The sequence below is a fragment of the Cetorhinus maximus genome, chromosome 5 (genome assembly GCF_964194155.1).
Source record: "Cetorhinus maximus chromosome 5, sCetMax3.hap1.1, whole genome shotgun sequence".
NCBI classification, from domain to species: domain Eukaryota; kingdom Metazoa; phylum Chordata; class Chondrichthyes; order Lamniformes; family Cetorhinidae; genus Cetorhinus; species Cetorhinus maximus.
Genome location: NC_135883.1, coordinates 173,866,720 through 173,886,508, shown reverse-complemented (window position 1 = coordinate 173,886,508; position 19,789 = coordinate 173,866,720). Strand labels below are relative to the sequence as shown.

General features: G+C 45.6%; 1 protein-coding gene across 9 annotated transcripts in view; it reads left to right on the top strand.

Moving 5' to 3' along the window:
• Nucleotides 1–2,782: 2,782 nt before the first annotated feature.
• The window catches only part of LOC144681094 (WD repeat-containing protein 26), a 126,275-nt gene continuing 109,268 nt past the window's right edge, over nt 2,783–19,789 (top strand). For 7 of the 9 annotated variants that reach the window (XR_013576690.1, XR_013576689.1, XM_078542824.1 and 4 more), the window contains exons 1-3: nt 2,884–3,410; nt 7,370–7,469; nt 7,563–7,619. Coding sequence is in view for 7 of the 9 variants with exons in the window: in XM_078542824.1 (XP_078398950.1) it covers nt 3,025–3,410; nt 7,370–7,469; nt 7,563–7,619 (543 nt within the window). In the remaining 2 variants the exon portion in view is untranslated. Of the gene's footprint in view, nt 3,411–5,325; nt 6,209–7,369; nt 7,470–7,562; nt 7,620–19,789 lie in introns of those variants that run through there. The other 2 variants (XM_078542825.1, XM_078542826.1) reach the window with 2 other exon arrangements.

Sequence of the window (19,789 nt, the reverse complement as noted above, 5' to 3'; positions counted from 1 at the left end):
TGTAGGAAATGCAGCAGCAAAGTTACACACAGCAAGCTCCCGCAGACAGCAATATGATAATGACCAGTTATCTTTTTTATTGTGGTTAGTTGAGAGATAAATATTGATTGGGTAGAACTCCCTTGCTCTTCATAGGTACAGTACCACAGGATGTTTTAAATCTATGAGAGGTCTAACAGCTCATCCCAAAGATCGTGCAGTACTCCGTCAGTATTGCAGTGAAATGTCAGCTGAGACTATGCACTTAAGTCCCTGAAGTGGGGCTTGAAGCCACAAGCTTCCAAACCAGAACACTAACAAGTTTCCGGTTGCTTGTCTATTTAGGGTACGTATCTGAAGCTGACTGGGAAGTATGTTAACCCTAAACTCAAGACGCTTATTCAGGTGCAACTAATAATCCAGTCTTGCTGATCAATTCTCAACAATAACCTGCCTGCCTGAGGTATTGGATTACTAAGTCTACCCCACAGGATTGATTTTGTTCCAAATTTCTGGCAGCATACATGTCATCTCAGAACCAACTGAACCCCAGGCAGACTCAGTTTACCTCGTCCCCAAAAAAGGTTAAGACCACTGACAAGCACTGGTTTAAGCCCTCACTTGGTGAAAAAACTCCTCATGAGTGGTATGGAATGCAGCATAACATACCATAATATGTAAGTACATTGACAGAATCCTTCTGATGAAAGCATTATATACCACCTAAACCTTGTCCCACCAGTTGAAGGTGTTAGAGCTTCAGGAACTGCTGCATGTTCCCATACAATCTAATCATAATTGGCACCAAGCCATGGATATCTGAGCATGTGTTCTCATACCCAACGTTCATAATCCCTTCCAGTGTGTGTCATCCCAAGTCTCAGTTCCCTCATCAATTTAATGCAAGGACAAACCCAAGAAAGCTTGTGTCGTGCTAGTCCTTGAATATAACAAAATAAGGGCCAACAGTGATTTATTTAGTATTTAATAATAAGACTAGTCAATCTTCTTATAGAGCTACACATAAGAATCATAGTCAAACGTCGTCTTCAGGTGAGGTAGGTTTAGAGTTGAGCGATAATTGGACCAAGGCATGCAGTTTGGGAAGTAGAGACGTAGGCTGGGATCTTTTGTCATGGTCCCTACCAGAAAGGTGGGTCTGCAATCCAATTTACTAGTTGGCAGGTTTTGCTGAGGCTCTTTCCATGAGCCACAGCATTATTATCTCACCTATGGGTCCCCTGACTGATTCAGGAGGGATGGTAGGAACATGACAATGCTCAGAATCACAGAATCTTTCAGTGCAGGAGATCATTCGGCCCATCGAGTCTGTACTGGCTCTCTGAAACAGCATTCTACCTAGTCCCATAACTGCCGCCTATTTCTTTCAGACAGCAGCTGTTGATAATGATTTTGCTAACAATTTACATCTCCTCTAGACCCATCTTTTGTTTCTCTATTTGTCCCATCACAATCCACTTTTGCCTTGCACCATAGTCCCTTATCATTTAATCCCTCCTGCCTTCCACCCTATCACAGACCTTCCCCTTAGTTCGTTGCTCCCCTCCCCTTTCCTGTCTCTGTTTATTCATTCACTCATGTACTCTCTGCCCGAAGTCAGGTCCTTGGGCTCGTTGTCTGCTGCTGCTTCATTTTGAACCGTTTTTATGGCAGCTATTATTGTCAGTGGTGGTTTGACATTGTCTTCCATTCTCAGAGGCAGGGTGAGGAGGCCCTTGCTTAAAATCTGCTACATCTCTAACTTTCTTCCTGTTCTGCTGAAACGCCATGGACCTTTGTTACTCTCTCCACAGATGCAGCCTGAACTGCTGGACCTTCATTTTCTATTTTTACAATCCAGATATAATTAAGTCGCGATTTAGGTCGTACAACCTGTCCTTATTTTCATGTGTTGCTATTATAATTTCCCAAATCCACTTCATATTAAGACTGCACTTTTGGCATCCCCCATTCCAATGTAGTGTCACCATTCGCAGGAGGGTGTAAACACCAGCGTGACAAGTTACATGAAGAAGTTTGCAATATAAATGTACAAGAATTTATACTTCAAAGTACATGCATGTGTTAGACCTGGAAAAATACAAACATATTTCAGAGCGTGGGGAAGAGAGCCACGTGCTTTGGGGGCGGGGCTCAACGTGCGTGATGACGTATTGCGGACGTGTCCCCAGGTCCCGCCCCTCGGGCCAGCGGAAGTCTGGAGTGTGGGAATTTGCGCTGTTGTGAGGACTCCATTAGCTGTGGCCGAAGCGACAACAACAAAAACACAAGGGAGCGGGTTAGAGAGACGGCAGCAGGAAGGGCGACAGACAGTGAGGGATGTACCTGTGAGGTGCAGCTGGCAGGGTTAAGACACACTTTTGTGAGGAGACACTAACCTGAGGGAAGCTCCGGCGGGGACAACCCCAGCTCCAGGGAGGGGGGGAGACGGAGCTAACAAGCGCCCGACACCGACAGGCGCAGCCGCGGTCACCGCCACCGGCGCGAGGCGGGCAACAGGGATCAGCCTAGGAAACCCCGCGGCCGGGCGACCGTTAGGAAGCCGCTCGCGCCCGAACCCAACTGCCACTAGAGCCGCCCGGAACCTCCTTCTCCCCTCTCCCTCCCCCCACCCCCCCCGCGCGAAACTACCCCCTCGCCCCCCCCCCGGCCGGGGAGGAAGGAGGCCCCGGGGCCCCCCGCCACCCTCCACCCTCCCGACAACTGACCCACTGACCGTCCGTGCCGGGGGTGGGTGGGGGGGGGCAGCAAGGAGTGAAGAGATAAAAGCACCGAGCCACCACCACGGCGGCAGCTGCGGCCGGGGACACGCCGTTCACTCTGGCCTCCTCCTCTTCCTCCGACTCGGAGACCGGTGGAGTGTCTCCGCCACCGCGGAAGAAGCAGCGAGCGGCGGAGGGTGAGGGTGAGCCCGGGGCGGCGGGACTCGGCGGCGCTTCATTCGGCCCCAGCACCAACCTCCCCCCAGGAAACTTCAGCGGCCTCCTGCTCCTCGGCGGCTCCGGGCGCCAGGCTCCTGGCGTCATGCAGGCCAACGGGAACCAAGGCGGCGGCGGTGGCAGTGGCGGCGGCGACGGCGAGACTCCCTCAGCCGGGGCCCAGAACGGGGATGTGATGGGCCGGGATGCGAGCCAAGCCGAGCCTGGGGAAGAGCCGATCACCAACAGCACCACCGGCGGCGGCGGCTCCGGCTCCGCTTTCTCCCCCTCTTCCCAGAGCCAAGGCCCGGCCGGTCATTCTAACGGGCTGCCGCCCTCCTCCTCCGCCGCCGCCACCACCATCTCCCTGGTTCCCGGGTCTGGGGGCACGAACCCGGAGCAAACCTCGCTGAAGAAGAAGAAGCGCCTGTCCCAGAGTGAGGAGGATGTCATCCGCCTGATCGGACAACACCTGCACGGCCTGGGCCTGAAGTGAGTTCAACCCAGGGCAGGGCTGGAGCTGGGCCTACAAAATAAAACCCCGGGGGCAGCGGGCACTGAACCTGTCAATCCTGAGGCGAAATCTGATGCTGTCCGTTACTGAGTGAAACCGGGCGCTTTGTTAAGACCTGAAATGGTGGATCAAGTGGAGTAAACCTTGGAATGATGTTTACCAAGGGAAAGCAAGCAGCTCTGTCAAGTGGGCAAAGTAAATGTAACCTGAAAGAGTAGGTGGTGAGTGAAACCTGAGGGGCGGGGTGGGGGGGGGGGGAGAGAAATCAGTAAAACTCATAGCAGAGTGGGGCAATGCGGGTTAATGAAATAAAACTTGGGCCGGTGGAGTGAAGTAAGTCAGATTGGGCCAAACACAGCTCGTGGGAGTGTTGGAAGTGGCCAAGAGTTTACTGGAGGAAATATGTTTTGAAAATACTGAGGGACAAATCAAAGAGTAACCCGTGAGTGACAGTTGATGTTGGCCAAAGTAGTCCAATGAGAAAAAAATCTCTCGACTTGGAGTAAAAGCAGGCAACAATGCACTGTAGAGAAAAAAAATATCAGGCAAGAAATGTTAGGATGGCGAGAAAATGCCATTCATCAGGGTGAAACATGCTTATTTTTGGCTAGCTAACAGGAAACAGAGGGTAGCTATAAATGGGTCTTTTTCTGGTTGGCAGGATGTAACGAGTGGTGTGCCACAGGGATCAGTGCTGGGGCCTCATCTTTTGGAATTTATTTAAATTACTTGGATGATGGGACAGAATGGTATGGTTGCTTAATTTGCTGATGATACAAAGATAGGTAGGAAAGTACAAGACAAGGGGACATAGGTAGGTTAAGTGAGTGGGCAAAGATTTGGCAACTATTATTTGTCATTTATATAAATGACATAGATGACTATGTGGGGGGTAGGATTAGTACGTTTGCAGATGACACAAAGATTGGCCGGGTGGCTAACAGTGAGGTTGAGCGCCTTGGCTACAGGAAGATATAGACGGGATGGTCAAATGGGCAGATAAGTGGCAGATGGAATTTAACCCTGAAAAGTGTGAAGTGATACACTTTGGAAGGAGTAATTTGACAAGGAAGTATTCCGTGAACGGCATGACACTAGGAAGTTCTGAGGAACAAAGGGACCTTTGTGTGTGTGTCCATAGATCTCTGAAGGTGGAGGGGCATGTTAGTGGGGTGGTGAAAAAGGCATGTGGGACACTTACCTTTATCAATCGAGGCATAGATTACAAAAGTAGGGAGGTCATTTTGGAGTTGTATAGAACCTTGGTGAGGCTACAGCTGGAGTACTGTGTGCAGTTCTGGTCGCCACATTGTAGGAAGGATGTAATTGCACTGGAGGGGGTGCAGAGGAGATTCACCAGGATGTTGCCTGGGATGAAACATTTAAGTTATGAAGAGAGGTTGGATAGACTTGGGTTGTTTTTGTTGGAGCAGAGAAGACTGAGGAGCGACCTGATCGAGGTGTAGAAGATTGAGGGGCGTGGATAGGGAGCAGCTGTTCCTCTTAGTTGAAGGGTCAGTCACAAGGGGACATAAGTTTAAGGTGAGGGGCAGGAGGTTTAGTAGGGATGTGAGGAAAAACTTTTTTACCCAGAGGGTGGTAATGGTCTGGAATGCACTGCCTGGGAGGGTGGTGGAGGCAGGTTGCCTCACATCCTTTAAAAAGTACCTGGATGAGCATTTGGCACGTCATAACATTCAAGGCTATGGGCCAAGTGCTGGTAAATGGGATTAGGTAGGTAGGTCAGGTGTTTCTCATGTGTCGGTGCAGATTCGATGGGCCGAAGGGCCTCTTCTGCACTGAGATTCTGTGAAATGGAGTATAATGTGGGAAAATGTGAAATTGTCCATTTTGGCAGGAAGAATAAAAAAGCTTATTGTCTAAATGTTGAGAGATTACAGAGCTCTGAAATACAAAGAGATTTGGGTGTCCTAGTGCATGAATCACAAAAGACTAATATGCAGGCTAATATAAATTACAGCAAGTAATTAGAAAGCTAATAGAATGTTATCGTTTAATGTGAGGGGAATTGAATATAAATGTAGAGAGGTTATGTTTCAGTTGTACAGGGCACTGGTGAGACCACATCTGGAGCACTGTACAGTATTGGCCTCCTTATTTAAGGAAAGGTGTGAATACATTGGAAGTAGCGCAGAGAAGGCTTACTAGACGAATACCTGGAATAGGAGAGTTGTCTTCTAAGGAAAGGTTGGACAGGTTAGGCTTGTATCCATTGGAGTTTAGAAAAGTAAGAGGCGACTTGATTGAAACATAAAATTCTGAGGGGTCTTGACAGGGTGGATGTGGAGAGGATATTTCCTCTTGTGGGAGAATCTAGAACTAGGGGTCGCCCATTTAAGACAGATGAGAACTTTTTTCTGAGGATAGTTAGCCTTTGGGACTCCCTTCCTCAAAAGGCAGTGAAAGTAGAGTCTTTGAATGTTTTCAAGGCAGAGGTAGATAGATTCTTGATAAACAAGGGGGTGAAGGGTTATTGGGAGTAGGTGGGAGATTGCAGTCAGAACAGTCATGATCTTATTGAATGGCAGAGCAAGCTCAAGGGGCCAAGTGGCCTTCTCCTGCTCCTAACTCGTATGTTAGTATGCTAATTAGAATTCAGGAAGCCCTTACATCCTGAGTTTAGCCTCAAACTCCTAAGGACTTAATGCTGGGGGAAGGTAAGGGAGTAATTGCAGCCTAGTGATGTCTTTTGGAGTTTGTGAATTGCTTTTGGACATCAGGGAAGAATTTCGTTAATTCTTGAATTTGCTCACAGGTGTGTTCCCCATTTTTTTTATTAACCTCACCCAAAACTTATTGTACTAGAAATTGGCAAAAGTAGTGGGGGTGGGCAGCAGGGACAATTGCACAAAATAATGCATAAAATGAGCTTTGTATTTGGGCTTAACTCATACTTTCTGAATGTTTACACCCATCCAATGCCAATCTCTCATTGTTTATATCTAGGAAAAATTCTATCCAGCTCTGCTCAGTATGAGTGTTGAGAGTCTGTTTTCTGTGGCCTCTTATGAGCATTGCACTGCCACATTATCTGTTCAGAATGGGAAATGTAGATAACTGATAGATATCCTAGAATTTATGGTTATCTTTAGAGATCAGAGAAATATAATTTTCCTTTCCTTAAAATTATATGTGGTTTTTCACTTCATGGTTGTGTGTGCGCAACTCCAAATCATAAATGTTATATTGGAAGCAGTAAATGCCATGAGCTGACCAGTTTGTGTACTTGCGTTCCGAATGTCAGCGATGGTATCTTAGCTGTGATTTAGTGGCATAGAACTATACATTGATGTAACAGAACCATTTCTAATTCTGTGGTTCATTAATTCCAAAATTAATTATTTTAACTTTTTTAGTAGATCTTGCAGTTATGTATAGGAGGAAATTACCAAGTAGTCAACCTTAAGGATTCAAAAGAGCAAACCTATATTTGGTGAAGTTTTATTCCTTGTATTGTAATTGAGTTTAATGGGTATAGAAGTTGGATTTGGGAGAAGAACTAAAAGGCTGAAAATCAAGTTTACTTGGATCACATGCCTGGGAAAACCTGGCATGCAGTTCCCTCCAAGTGAAGGGGCCCTTGGGATGGGTGTTTTGTGACCACACTATTTGTGGAATTAAGCGATGGAGTTATTGACGGTCTATTTATAGAACATGAATATAAGATTTACAGCTATACATGTCCACACGTGTAATGCCTTCATACACACATTAAGCAAAGGATGTAAGTTTGACATTATGACACCATGACACTTCATTTTGTTGGGGAATTTTTTTTAAAAGGAACAGATTCAGTTGCAGTGTTCTGGTCATTCATATTGTAACTGTTGTGGGATTTTGTGGTAAGCTGTCATCAGATTTTCTTTTTCAATGCTGTGGCTGGGCTTCAAGGTTTGAATTATTTCTTCTCTTGCAGCCAAACGGTAGATCTTTTGATGCAGGAATCGGGCTGCCGCTTGGAGCATCCTTCTGCAACTAAATTCCGCAATCACGTGATGGAGGGAGAATGGGAAAAGGTAACATTCTCTCAGCTATCTATATTTATTAACACAGATTCTTTGCATTGAATGCCCTGGACTGAACTAATTATTATTGTCTTTTGTTAATAGGCTGAAAATGATCTTAATGAATTGAAGTCTTTGGTACATTCACCTCATGTGATTGTGGTAAGGAACGATGAAAGTTGTTGCGTGGATTTTTTGTTGCACTTTTTTCCCATTTAAATTAAATTTGTGTCAATATAAAACATACCGGGGTAGGCGAGTGGTTGATTAAATGTTCAGCAGAAGAATGTAAGATTTGTTTTTGGGTGGGGGGGTATGGGGCAGGGTTGGAAAAGGCCAGTGTGTGTGCTGATTAGAAGTGAAGATAAATAAAGATGATCAGCTGCTTGCCTGTTCCAGCTGATTCATTTGTTTTGCAGAGGGTTTAGAGAGCTTCCTGTCTAGGATGGTGGGAGGGGTGGGCTAAGAACAGGAACTTGCGTTTAAAGCACATAACCACATTGCTGTGCCTTAACCCTTTGAGAACTTTTGTAGTTGGGATTAGAACTAGATTGTTTATTTTCTTGCAGATTCTGTGAACTTGGAATTGTGTCTTGGCTATATACAATATTAAACATCAGGAATATAAACTCTGCAGTAGGATTTAATAAAGTGTAATTGTACAAATATCAAATTTTCATAGTACTTCGGATGAGCATTCGCAATCTCCAACAGTAAAATTGAAGGCTGTATTTTTTTAAAACTTGGCCTGTGCCTGAAGAGGCCATTTGGACAGTAGCTTGAAATATTAGTTATGAAACTGCCATTGGTGGGGCTCAGCAATTTGAAACAGACTATGAATTTCAGTTGAGAAGTGTAATTTTGACTTGGGTGTGATTTACTAAAGTATATTAATGTTATTACATTCAATAATTGGCACTATTCAACAGTACTTCTACCAGTGTTGAGAGAGGCTGTGGAGTGGTCAAGGATCTATGACTGCCATTGGAAAAGAAAGGCAAAGATCAGAAGCACCTGCAAAGGGAAATTGGGGGGTAATTTTTTTTTTATTAATGGGTTTAGGGCTTTGCTGTCTGGACTACCATTTATTGCCCATCCCTCGTTGCCCTTGAGAAGGCGGTGGTGAGCTGCTTTCTTGAACCGCTGCAGTCCATGTGGTGTCGGTACACCCACAGTGCTGTTAGGAAGGGAGTTCCAGGATTTTGACCCAGCGACAGTGAAGGAATGGTGCTATATTTCCAAGCCAGGATGCTGAGTGACTTGGGAGGGGAACTTCCAGGTGGCAGTGTTCACATGTGTCTGCTGCCCTTGTCCTTCTAGATGGTAGTGGTCGTGGGTTTGGAAGGAGCTGTTGAAGGAGCGCTGGTGAATTCCTCCAGTGCATCTTGTAGATGGTACGCACTGCTGCGACTGTGCAGCGGTGGTGGAGGGAGTGAATGTTTGTGGATGTGGTGCCAATCAAGCGGGCTGCTTTGTCCTGGACAGTTGCAAGCTTCTTGAGTGTTGTGGGAGCTGCACTCATCCAGGTAAGTGGGGAGTATTCCATCGCACTCCTGACCTGTGCCTTGTAGATGGTGGACAGGCTTTGGGGAATCAGGAGGTGAGTTACTCGTCGCACAATTCCTAGCCTCTGACCTGCTCTTGCAGCCACAGTGTTTATATGGCTAGTTCAGTTTCTGGTCAATGGTAAGCCCCCAGGATGTTGGTAGTTGGGGTCTCAATGATGGCAGTGCAATTGAACATCAAGGGGCGATAGTTGGATTCTCTCATTTTGCCTGACACTTGTGAGGTGTGAATTTTACTTGACACTTGTCAGCCCAAGCCTGGATATTGTCGAGGTCTTGCGCATTTGGACATGGACTGCTTCAGTACCTGAGGAGGTGCTGAACATTTGTGCAATCATCAGCGAACATCCCCACTTCTGACCTTATAATGGAAGGAAGGTCATTGATGAAGCAGCTGAAGATGGTTGGGCAGTGGACACTACCCTGAAGAGCTCCTGCAATGATGCCCTGGAAATGAGATGACTGACCTCCAACAACCACAACCGAGATTCTATGGACGCTGGTATAGTTCCTACAGATTGAAGGGTAGCTAATGTAACCCCATTATTTAAAAAGGGAGGTAGAGAGAAAACAGGGAATTATAGACCAGTCAGACTGATGTCGGTAGTGGGGAAAATCCAAGAGTCCGTTCTAAAAGATTTAATAGCTGAACACTTGGAAAACAGTGGCAAAATTGGACAGAGTCAGCATGCACTTACGAAAGGGAAGTCATGCTTGACAAATCTACTGGAATTTTTTGAGAATGCAACTAGTAGAGTTGATGAGGGGGAGCCAGTGGATGTGATTTATTTGAACTTTCGGAAGGCTTTCAACAAAGTCACACGAGATTAGCGTATAAAATTAAAGCACATGGGATTGGGTGTAGTGTATTGAGATGGATAGAAAACTGGTTGGCAGACAGGAAACAAAGACTAGTCACTGCCTGCCATTTTGAAAAAGACTGGGTCTTTTTCCAAATGGCAGGCAGTGACTAGTGGGGTATCACGGGGATCGGTGCTGGGACCCCACAATATATATTAATGATTTAGATGAGGGAACTAGATGTAATATCTCCAAATTTGCAGATGACACAAAGCTCGGGAGGGTGAGCTGTGAGGAGGATGCAGAGATGCTTCAGTGTGATTTGGACAAGCTGAGTGAGTGGGCAAATGCTTGGCAGATGCAGTATAATGTGGATAAATGTGAGGTTATCCACTTTGGTAGCAAAAACAGGAAGGCAGATTATTAACTGAATGGCTATAAATTGAGAGAGGGGAATGTACAACAAGACCTGGGTGTCCTCGTACACCAGTCGCTGAAGGTAAGCATGCAGGTGCAGCAGGCGGTAAAGAAGACAAATGGTACGTTGACCTTCATAACCAGAGGATTCAAGTGCAGGAGCAGGGATGCCTTGCTGCAATTATACATGCCTTGGTGAGACCACATTTGGAATATTGTGTGCAGTTTTGGTCTCCTTATCTGAGGAAAGATGTTCTTGCTATAGAGAGAGTGCGGTGAAGGTTTACTAGACTGATTCCTGGGATGGCAGGACTGACATATGAGGAGAGATTGAGTCGATTAGGATTATATTCAGAAGAATGAGGGGGGATCTCATAGAAACCTATAAAATTCTAACAGGACTAGATAGGGTAGATGCAGGAAGGATGTTCCCAATGATGGGGGAGTCCAGAACAGGGGTCACAGTCTGAGGAAACGGGATAGACCATTTAGGACTGAGATGAGAAATTTCTTCACCCAGAGAGTGGTGAGCCTGTGGAATTCGCTACCACAGAAAGTAGTTGAGGCGAAAACATTGTATGTTTTTAAGAAGGAGTTAGATATAGCTCTTGGGGCGAAGGGAATCAAGGGATATGGGGAGAAAGCGGGAGCAGGCTATTGAGTTGGATGATCAGCCATGATCATAATGAATGGAGCAGGCGTGTAAAATTAAAGAGCATGGGATTGGGGGTAGTGTATTGAGATGGATAGAAAACTGGTTGGCAGACAGGAAACAAAGAGTGAAACAAAAAAGAGAGAATAAACGGATCTTTTTCCAAATGGCAGACAGTGACTAGTGGGATACCGCAGGGATCGGTGCTGGGACCCTGTGCATTCCCTTCTCTCAATTTATAGCCATTCAGATAATCTACCTTCCTGTTTTTGCTACCATAGTGGGTAACCCCACATTTATACACATTATACTGCATTTGCCATGCATCTGCCCACTCGCTCAGCTTTTTACTCCTCCTCCTATTTTCTGTGTTTCTATGTAACCATCTTATTTTGTGGCCCTGGTGGAAACCAAACTGGGTGTCAGTGAGCAGGTTATTGCTAAGCAAGTGCCGCTTGATACACTGTTGATGACTCCTTTATTACTTTACTGAGAGTAGACTGATGGGGCGTTAATTGGCCAGGTTGGATTTGTCCTTTTTGTGTACAGGACGTATCTGGGCAATTTTCACATTGCCAGGTAGATGCCAGAGTTGTAGTTGTACTGGAACAGCTTGGCTATGGGTGTGGCAAGAAGTCTTTGTGCTCTCCAGTGCCTTCAACCGTTTCTTGAATCACATGGAGTGAATCGAATTGGCTGTAGACTGGCATCTGTGATGCTGTGAACCTCCAGAGGAAATAGAAGGCTGAGATGGATCATCTACCCAGCACTTCTGGCTGAAGATTGTAGCAATTTCTCGTGAGTTTGAGCTGTCGGTCTGGAGTCACATGTAGGCCAGAGCAGGTATGGGCGGCAGATTTCCTTCCGTAAAGGGCATTAATGAACCAGATGGGTCTTTACAACAATTGACCATTTTTATTGAATTCAAATTCCGCCATCTGGAATGGATTCAAACCCAAGTTCCCAGAGCATTGCCCTTGGCCTCTAGTCCAGCGACAATACCCCTACTCCATCACCTCCACTAGACTTAAGACAGGCAACTCTCACTCAACCATAAAGGTCCTGGATGCAAACCTGCCTCCCGCCCCCCTGCCCAACCCCAGCCAGAAAATGACAAGTAGCGTACTAAAGTAAAAGTGGCAAGCTTAAATTCCAAATGTATATTCTGAAGCACTTTGTGCGGAAGACCCATTATTACATTCTGCAATGAAATCAAGTTATATTGGTTCTCTGAGACTCAAGTTCATCATCCTGTTCTCTGCATTAGTTAAGTGGAGTTGATGATTTTTGGAGTTGATGACTTTCAATGGTATGAGAGTTCTCTGAGGGGAAGAGATTGTGTTTGGTTTTATGCCCCTTTGGGCTAATGGCTCTTGGGCACTAACTCTCTATACTTGTGCATGAGAGAGTGCCACTTGGGTGAAGCAATAGAGAGAAAAATAAAAGCTAGTGCTGTTGCTCTCTATTCTGTCCTCTGTGGTCTCCTTCCTCCATTCTACCCCTAATCTTGATGCAGTATATTAGAACCTTAACTACTGACCTGCCGTGCATTAAAAAAAAGCCTTGTCATTGATTTCAGCGATAGCATCGAATTGAGAGCTAGGGTTGTTTCCCCCTACCACATTCTCATCTCTCCTTTCCCCAAAATACTCTACTACTTGGCTATGACTCAGTGCAAGCACACACTCCTCTAAGTCAGGAGGTTGTGGGCTCAAATCCTACTCCAGAGCACATTAGCTAAACTGACACTTCAGTGCAAGACTTGAGGCTTTGTTTTTCTGATGAGACATTAAACTGATGTCCTATCTGCACCCCGGGTGAATGTAAAAAAATTCCATGGCGTTATTTGGAGAGCAGTGGAGTTCTTCTATTGTCTGGGACAATATTTATGCTGCATCCAGTGTCGCTTGGAGATCATGTGGTCACTTATCTTATTGTTGCAGTTGGGACCTTGCTGCAAATTCTCTTCCACACTATAACAAGTTTTACAAACAGTAATATGGCTGTGAACCACTCCCAGATTCCTTGAGGTTGTGATGGGTACTATATAAATGCACATTCATAGCTTTGCTTTGGCTATAAAGTAATTGAATTGTCGTGCTCACTGCTCAAGCTGTGATTAGTTTAATTGGCATAAACTGAAGATCAAACATGGGAGCTCAGTATTATGCTGACTGGTGTAGTTACCCAGCATTGGAGGGGCAGCCAGGCACATGTCTCAATAGCTACATAATTACTAAACTAAGAAAACTACTAGGACTAAAGGCTGACAAGCCCCCTGGACCTAATGGCCTGCAGTCTGGGGTCTTGGAAGTGCTGCAGAGATAATGGGTCCTTTGGTTGTAACCTTCCAAAATTCCCTAGATTCTGGAAAGGTCCTAACAGATTGGAAAACCGCAAATATAACAGCACTATTCAAGAAAGGAGGGAAACCGAAAACTATAGGCCAGTTAGGTCTAACATCTGTCTTTGGGAAAAATGCTAGTTTCCATTATTGAGGAGGTAGTTGTAAAGCATTTAGAAAATCATAATATAATCCGGCAGAGCCAACATGGTTTTGTGAAAAGGAAATTGTGTTTGACAAGTTTATCAGAGTTCTTTGACAATATAACAAGTGGGGTGGATAAAGGGGAACCAGTTGATGTGTATTTGGATTCCCAAAAGGCATTCAGTAAGTTGCTACATAACGGTTGCTACACAAGACAAGAACTCATGGTGTTGGGGTGATATATTTGTGTTTAGAGGATTGGCTAACTAACAGGAAACAGACGGGATAAATATTGGTAATAGTCAAAATCATGAGCGGCCTGTGCATAGTTGATTGGGGAAAATTGTTCCCATTGGCAGAAGAATCGAGAACCAGAGGGCACAGATTTAAGGTAATTGGTAAAAGAAACAAAAGCGATATTAGAAAAACTTTGTCACACAGCGAGTGGTTAGGGTCTGGAATGCACTGCCTGAGTATGTGGTGGAGGCAGGTTCAATCAAGGCATCCAACGGGGAATTAGATGAGTATTTGAAAAGCAACAGTGCACAGAGTTACGGGGCGAAGGCAGGAGAATGGCACCAGGTGAAGTGCTCATTTGGAGACCTGGTGCAGACACAATGGAACGAATGGCCTCCTGCACTGTAACAATTCTATGACTCTGAAATAGGTAATTTTCATATTTGCAAGCTAACTACTGGAGTACCACAAGGATCAGTGTTGGAGCCTCACTATTTACAATCCATATTGACTCGGATGAAGGGGCAGACTGATGATGATACAAAGATAGGTAGGAAAACAATTTGTGAGGAGGACAAAGAGGCTGCAAAGGTAAGTTAAGTGAGTGGGCAAAAATTTGGCAGATGCAGGACAATATAAATACGAGATTGTCTGCTTTGGTAGAAAGAATACAAACATTGAATATTACTTAAATGGAGAGACTGCAGAATGCTGCGGTACAGAGGGATCTGGCTGTCCTTATACATGAATAACAAAATGTTAGCATGCAGGTACAGCAAGTAACAGGAAGGGAAATTAAATATTGGTCTTAATTGCAAAGGGAATGGAGTATAAAAGAGGGGAAGTCTTGCTACAACTGTACAGGGCATTGGTGAGGCAGTACCTAGAGTACTCTGTACACTTTTGGTCTCCTTGATGGATTTACTGGCATTGGAAGCAGTTCAGAAAAAGTTCATGAGGCTGATTCCTGGGATGAAGGTGATGTCTTATAAGGAAAGGTTGAGCAGGCTGGGCCTATACTCATTGGAATTAGAAGAAGGAAAGGTGATCTTACTGAAATAGATGGAAATGGGGAATTTTCTCTCTTACAGGGTAGCTAATCTTAGGAATTCTCTTCCACAGAGAGCAGTTGAGCCTCATTGAATGTATTCAAGGCTGAGTTAGACAGATTTTTGATCACAGGGGAGTCGAGGGTTGTGGGGGTGTGGTGGCAGGAATTTGGAGCTATGGCCACAAGCAGATCAGCCACACACTTACTGAATCGCGTTGATCATGCTTGAGGGGATGAATGGCTTACTCCTATTTCTTATGTTTAATCACTTGAATTTTTTAATGTGGAAATTGCTGGTAATGGCCAGCAGTTTTTATCCGTTCATGGGATATGCATGTTGCTAGCTAGGCCAGCATTTATCACCCACTCCTAATTGCCCTTGAGGGTGTGGCGAACCATCTTCTTGAAATGCTGCAGTCCATGTGGTGTACGTACACCCACAGTGCTGTTGGGAAGGGAGTTCCAGAATTTTGACAGTGAAGGACGGTTATATAGCTCCAAGTCAGGATGGTGTGTGGCTTGGAGGGGATCTTGCAGGTGGTGGTGTTCCCATGAAGCTGCTATTTTTTTTATTCATTCAAGGGATGTGGGTTTTGCTGGCTAGGCCACTGTTTATTGCCCATCCCAAATTGCCCTTGAGAAGGGGTGGTGAGCTGCTGCCTTGAACCGCTACAATCCCTGTGGTTTAAGTGCACCCACGGTGCTGTTAGGGAGGGAGTTTCAAGATTTTGACCCAGCGACAGTGAAGGAACAGCGATATATTTCCAAGTCAGGACAGTGAGTCACTTGGCGGGGAACTTCCAGGTGGGGGTGTTCCTGTTAATCTGCTGCCCTTGTCCTTCTATATGGTAGTGGCTGTGGGTTTGGAAGGTATTGTCTAAGGAGCCTTGGTGAGTTTCTGAAGTGCATCTTGTAGATGGTACATGCTGTTGCTACTGTGTGTCAGTGGTGGAGGGAGTGAATGTTTCTGGATGTGGTGTCAATCAAGCAGGCTGCATTTGCCCTGGATGGTGTCAAGCGTCTTGAGTTGGAGCTGCATTCATCCAGGCAAGGGGAGAGTATTCCATCACACTCCTGACTTGTGCTTTGTAGATTGTGGACAGGCTTTGGGGAGTCAGGAGGTGAGTAGTTTGCCATAGAATTCCTAGCCTCTAATCTGCTCTTGTAGCCACAGTATTCATATGGCTAGTCCAGTTCAGTTTCTGGTCAATGGTGACCCCCCCCCCCCCTCCCAGAATGTTGATCGTAGGGGTTTCAGCAATATTAATGCCATTGAATGTCATGGGGCAATGGTTAGATTCTCTTTTGTTGAGGTGGCCTCTGCCCAGCACTTGTGTGACATGAATTTTATATGCTATTTGTCAGTCCAAGACTGGATGTTGTCCAAGTCTTGCTGCATTTGGACATGGACTGTTTCAGTATCTAAGGAATCACGGATAGTGCTGAACATTGTGCAATCATCAGCGAACATCCCCACTTCTGACCTCTTGATGAAGCAGCTGAAGATGGTTGGGCCTAGGCCACTACCCTGAGGAACTCCTGCAGTGATGTCCTGGAACTGCGATGATTGACCTGCAACAACCACAACCATCCTCCTTTGTGCTAGGTATTACTCCAATCAGTGGAGAGTTTCCCCCCTGATTCTCACTGACTCCTGCTTCTTAGGGCTCCTTAATGCTACACCCAGTCAAATGCTGCCTTGATGTCAAGGGCAGCCACTCACCTCACCTCGAGTTCAGCTCTTTTGTCCATGTTTGAACCATGGCTGTAATGAGGTCAGGAGCTCAGTGACCCTGGCAGAACGCAAACTGAACGTCAGTGAGCAAGTTACTGCTAAGCAAGTGTCACTTGATAACACTGTTGATGACCCCATCCATCACTGATGATCGAGAGTGGACTAATGGGGCGATAATTGGCCGGGATGGATTTGTCCTGCTTTTTGTGTACAGGATATACCTGGGCAATTTTCCACATTGCTGAGTAGATGCCAGTGTTGTAGCTGTACTGGAACAGCTTGGATAGGAGTGCAGCAAGTCCTGGAGCACAAGTCATCAGTACTATTGCTGGAATATTGTCAGGGAATTGAATTCGCTGAAGCCTGGCTTCTGTGATGCTGGGGACCTCCAGAGGGGCCAAAATGGATCATCCACTCTGCACTCCTGGCTGAAGATTGTAGTAAATGCTTCAGCCATATCATTTGCACTGATATGCTGGGGTTCCCTGTCATTGAGAATGTGATATTTGTGGAGCCACCTCCTTCAGTGAGTTGTTTAATTGTCCACCACCATTCACAACTGGATGTGGCAGGATTACAGAGCTTAGATCTGATTTGTTGGTTGTGGAATCGCTTAGCTCTGTCTATCACTTGCTGCTTATTGTGTTTGGCATGCAAGTAGTGCTGTGTTGTAGCTCCACCAGGTTGACACCTCATTTTTAGGTTTGCCTAGTGTTGCTCCTGGCATGCCCTCCTGCACTCTTCACTGAACCAGGGTTGATCCCCTGGCTTTGTGGTAATGGTAGAGTGGGGAATATGCTGGGCCATGAAGTTACAGGTTGTGGTTGAGTACAATTCTGCTGCTGATGGCCCACTGCACCTCATGGTTGCCCAGTCTTGTGTTGCTAGATCTGTTCGAAGTATATCCCATTTAGCATGTTGGTAGTGCCACACAACACAATGGAGGAAATCCTCAATGTGAAGGTGGGACTTCGTCTCCACAATGGCTGTGCGGTGGTCATGCCTACAGATAATCTCATGGACAGGTGCATCTGTGGCAGGCAGTTTGGTGAGGTTGAGGTCAAGTATGTTTTTCCCTATTGGTTCCCTCATCGCCTGCTGCAGACCCAGTCTAGCAGCTATGTCCTCTAGGACTTGACCAGCTCGGCCAGTAGTGGTGCTACTGAGCCACTCTTTGTGATGGACATTGAAGTCCCCCATCCAGAGTATATTCTGTGCCCTTGCCCACTCAGTGCTTCTTCCAGTTGACATTCAACTTCGAACACTGATTCATCAGCTGAGGGAGGACAGCATCTGGTAATCAGCAGGAAGTTTCCATGCCTGAGTTTGACCTGATGGCATGAGACTTCATGGGGTCTGGAATCAATGTTGAGGACTCCCAGGGCAACTCGCTCCCTACTGTATACCACTGTGCCGCCACCTTGCTTGGTAAGTCCTGTTGGTGGGACGGGGCATACCCAGGTGATGGTTTCTGGGACATTGTCAGGTATGATTTGATGAGTATGAGTTTTTTTTTATTCATTCGTGGTTTGTGGGTTTCGCTGGCTGGGCCAGCATTTATTGCTCATCCCTAGTTAGAATCCCTTGAGAAGGTGGTGGTGAGCTACTGCCTTGAACTGCTGTAGTCCCTGTGGTGCAGGTACACTCACAGTGCTGTTAGGGAGGGAGTTCCAGGATTTTGACTCAGTGACAGTGCAGGAACTTGGGAAATATATTGACATTCCTGCACCGTTGCTGGGTCAAAATCTTGGAACTCCCTCCCTAATAGCACTGTGGGTGCACCTGCACCACAGGGACTGCAGCAGTTCAAGAAGGCAGCTCTTCTCAAGGGCAACTAGGGATGGGCAATAAATGCTGGCCTGGCTAGCGAAGCCCACATCCCTTGAATTAATTAAAACAAAGCAATTGCATGGGAACACCACCACCTGCAAGATCCCCTCCAATACGATATATTTTGAAGTTAAGATGGTGAGTGACTTGGAGGGGAAGTTCCAGGTGGTCCCATCTATCTGCTGCCCTTGTCCTCCTAGATGGTAGTGGTCATGGGTTTTGAAGGTGCTGTCGAAGGAGCCTTGGTTCCTGTCACAGAATTCCTGTCAATATGACTATTCTGTGGGACAGCTCTCCAAATTTTGGCACAAGCCCCCAGATGTTAGTAAGGAGGAATTTGTAGGGTCGCCAGGGCTAGGTTCGCTGTTGTCATTTCTGGCGCCTAGGTTAATGCCGGTTGGTGTCCAGTTTTATTCCTTTTAGACTTTATAGCACTTTGATACAACTGCGTGGCTTGCTCAGCCATTTCAGAGGGCATTTAAGAGTCAACCGCATTGCTCTGGGTCGGGAGTCGCATGTAGGCCAGACCAGGTAAGGGCAGCAGACTTCTTCCCTAAAAGACATTAGTGGACCAGATAGGTTTTTATGACAATCGACAGCGGTTTCAAGTCACCATCACTGAGACTAGCTTTTAATTCCAGATTTATTAATTGGATTTAAATTCCACCAGTTGCTCTGGTGGGATTTGTGTCCCCAGAGTATTAGCCTGGGGCAAAAAGCAAAATACTGTGGATGCTGGAAGTCTGAAACAAAAACAAAAATTGCTGGAAAAACTCAGCAGGCCTGACAGCATCTGTGGAGAGAAAGAAAGTTTTGAGTCCGTATGACTCTTCAGAGCTCTAGCTGTTGTATTAGCCTGGGGCTCTGGATTATTAGTCCAGTGATGTTACCACTTTGCCACTGCCTCACAAGTGCCCATTTATTGCCCATCCCTAATTGCACTTGAAGGTAGCATGAACTGGTATAGTAAATAATCAAAAAGGCTAGTGGAATGCTGGCCTTATATTCTAGCCCTTTAGATATAAAGGGGTGGAAGTCATGCTTCAGTTATACAGATACCTTGTTGAACCACGTCTGGATTAGTGTGAACAGTTTTCGGCACCACACCTTAGCATAGATTTACCAAAATGATACCTTGACTCCAAGATTTAAATTATAATGGGAGATTACATAAAGTATAATAAAAACAAAAATGCTAGAAAAACTCAGAGTTAACGTTTCAAGTCTGTATGACTCTTCAGAGCAAAGGCTAAGCAGTGGTTGGACCGAGTGCAGCGAACCTATTACCTCTTCCAGCAGAGCAGTAAAACAGTGCAATGAAACATTGAAAAAAATCCAGGTAACTACCTGGCAGGAGGATCAAAACGTTAACCGTCTTTCTCTCCACAGATGCTGTCAGACCTGAGTTTTTCCAGCATTTTATGTTGTTTGTTTCAGATTTCCAGCATCAGTAATTTGCCTTCACATAAACTATATTTTTATTCCCTGAAATTTAGGATGCTGAAGCAATTGAGTTGATCTAACTCTTTAAGATATTAAAGGAAATATATAGGGTA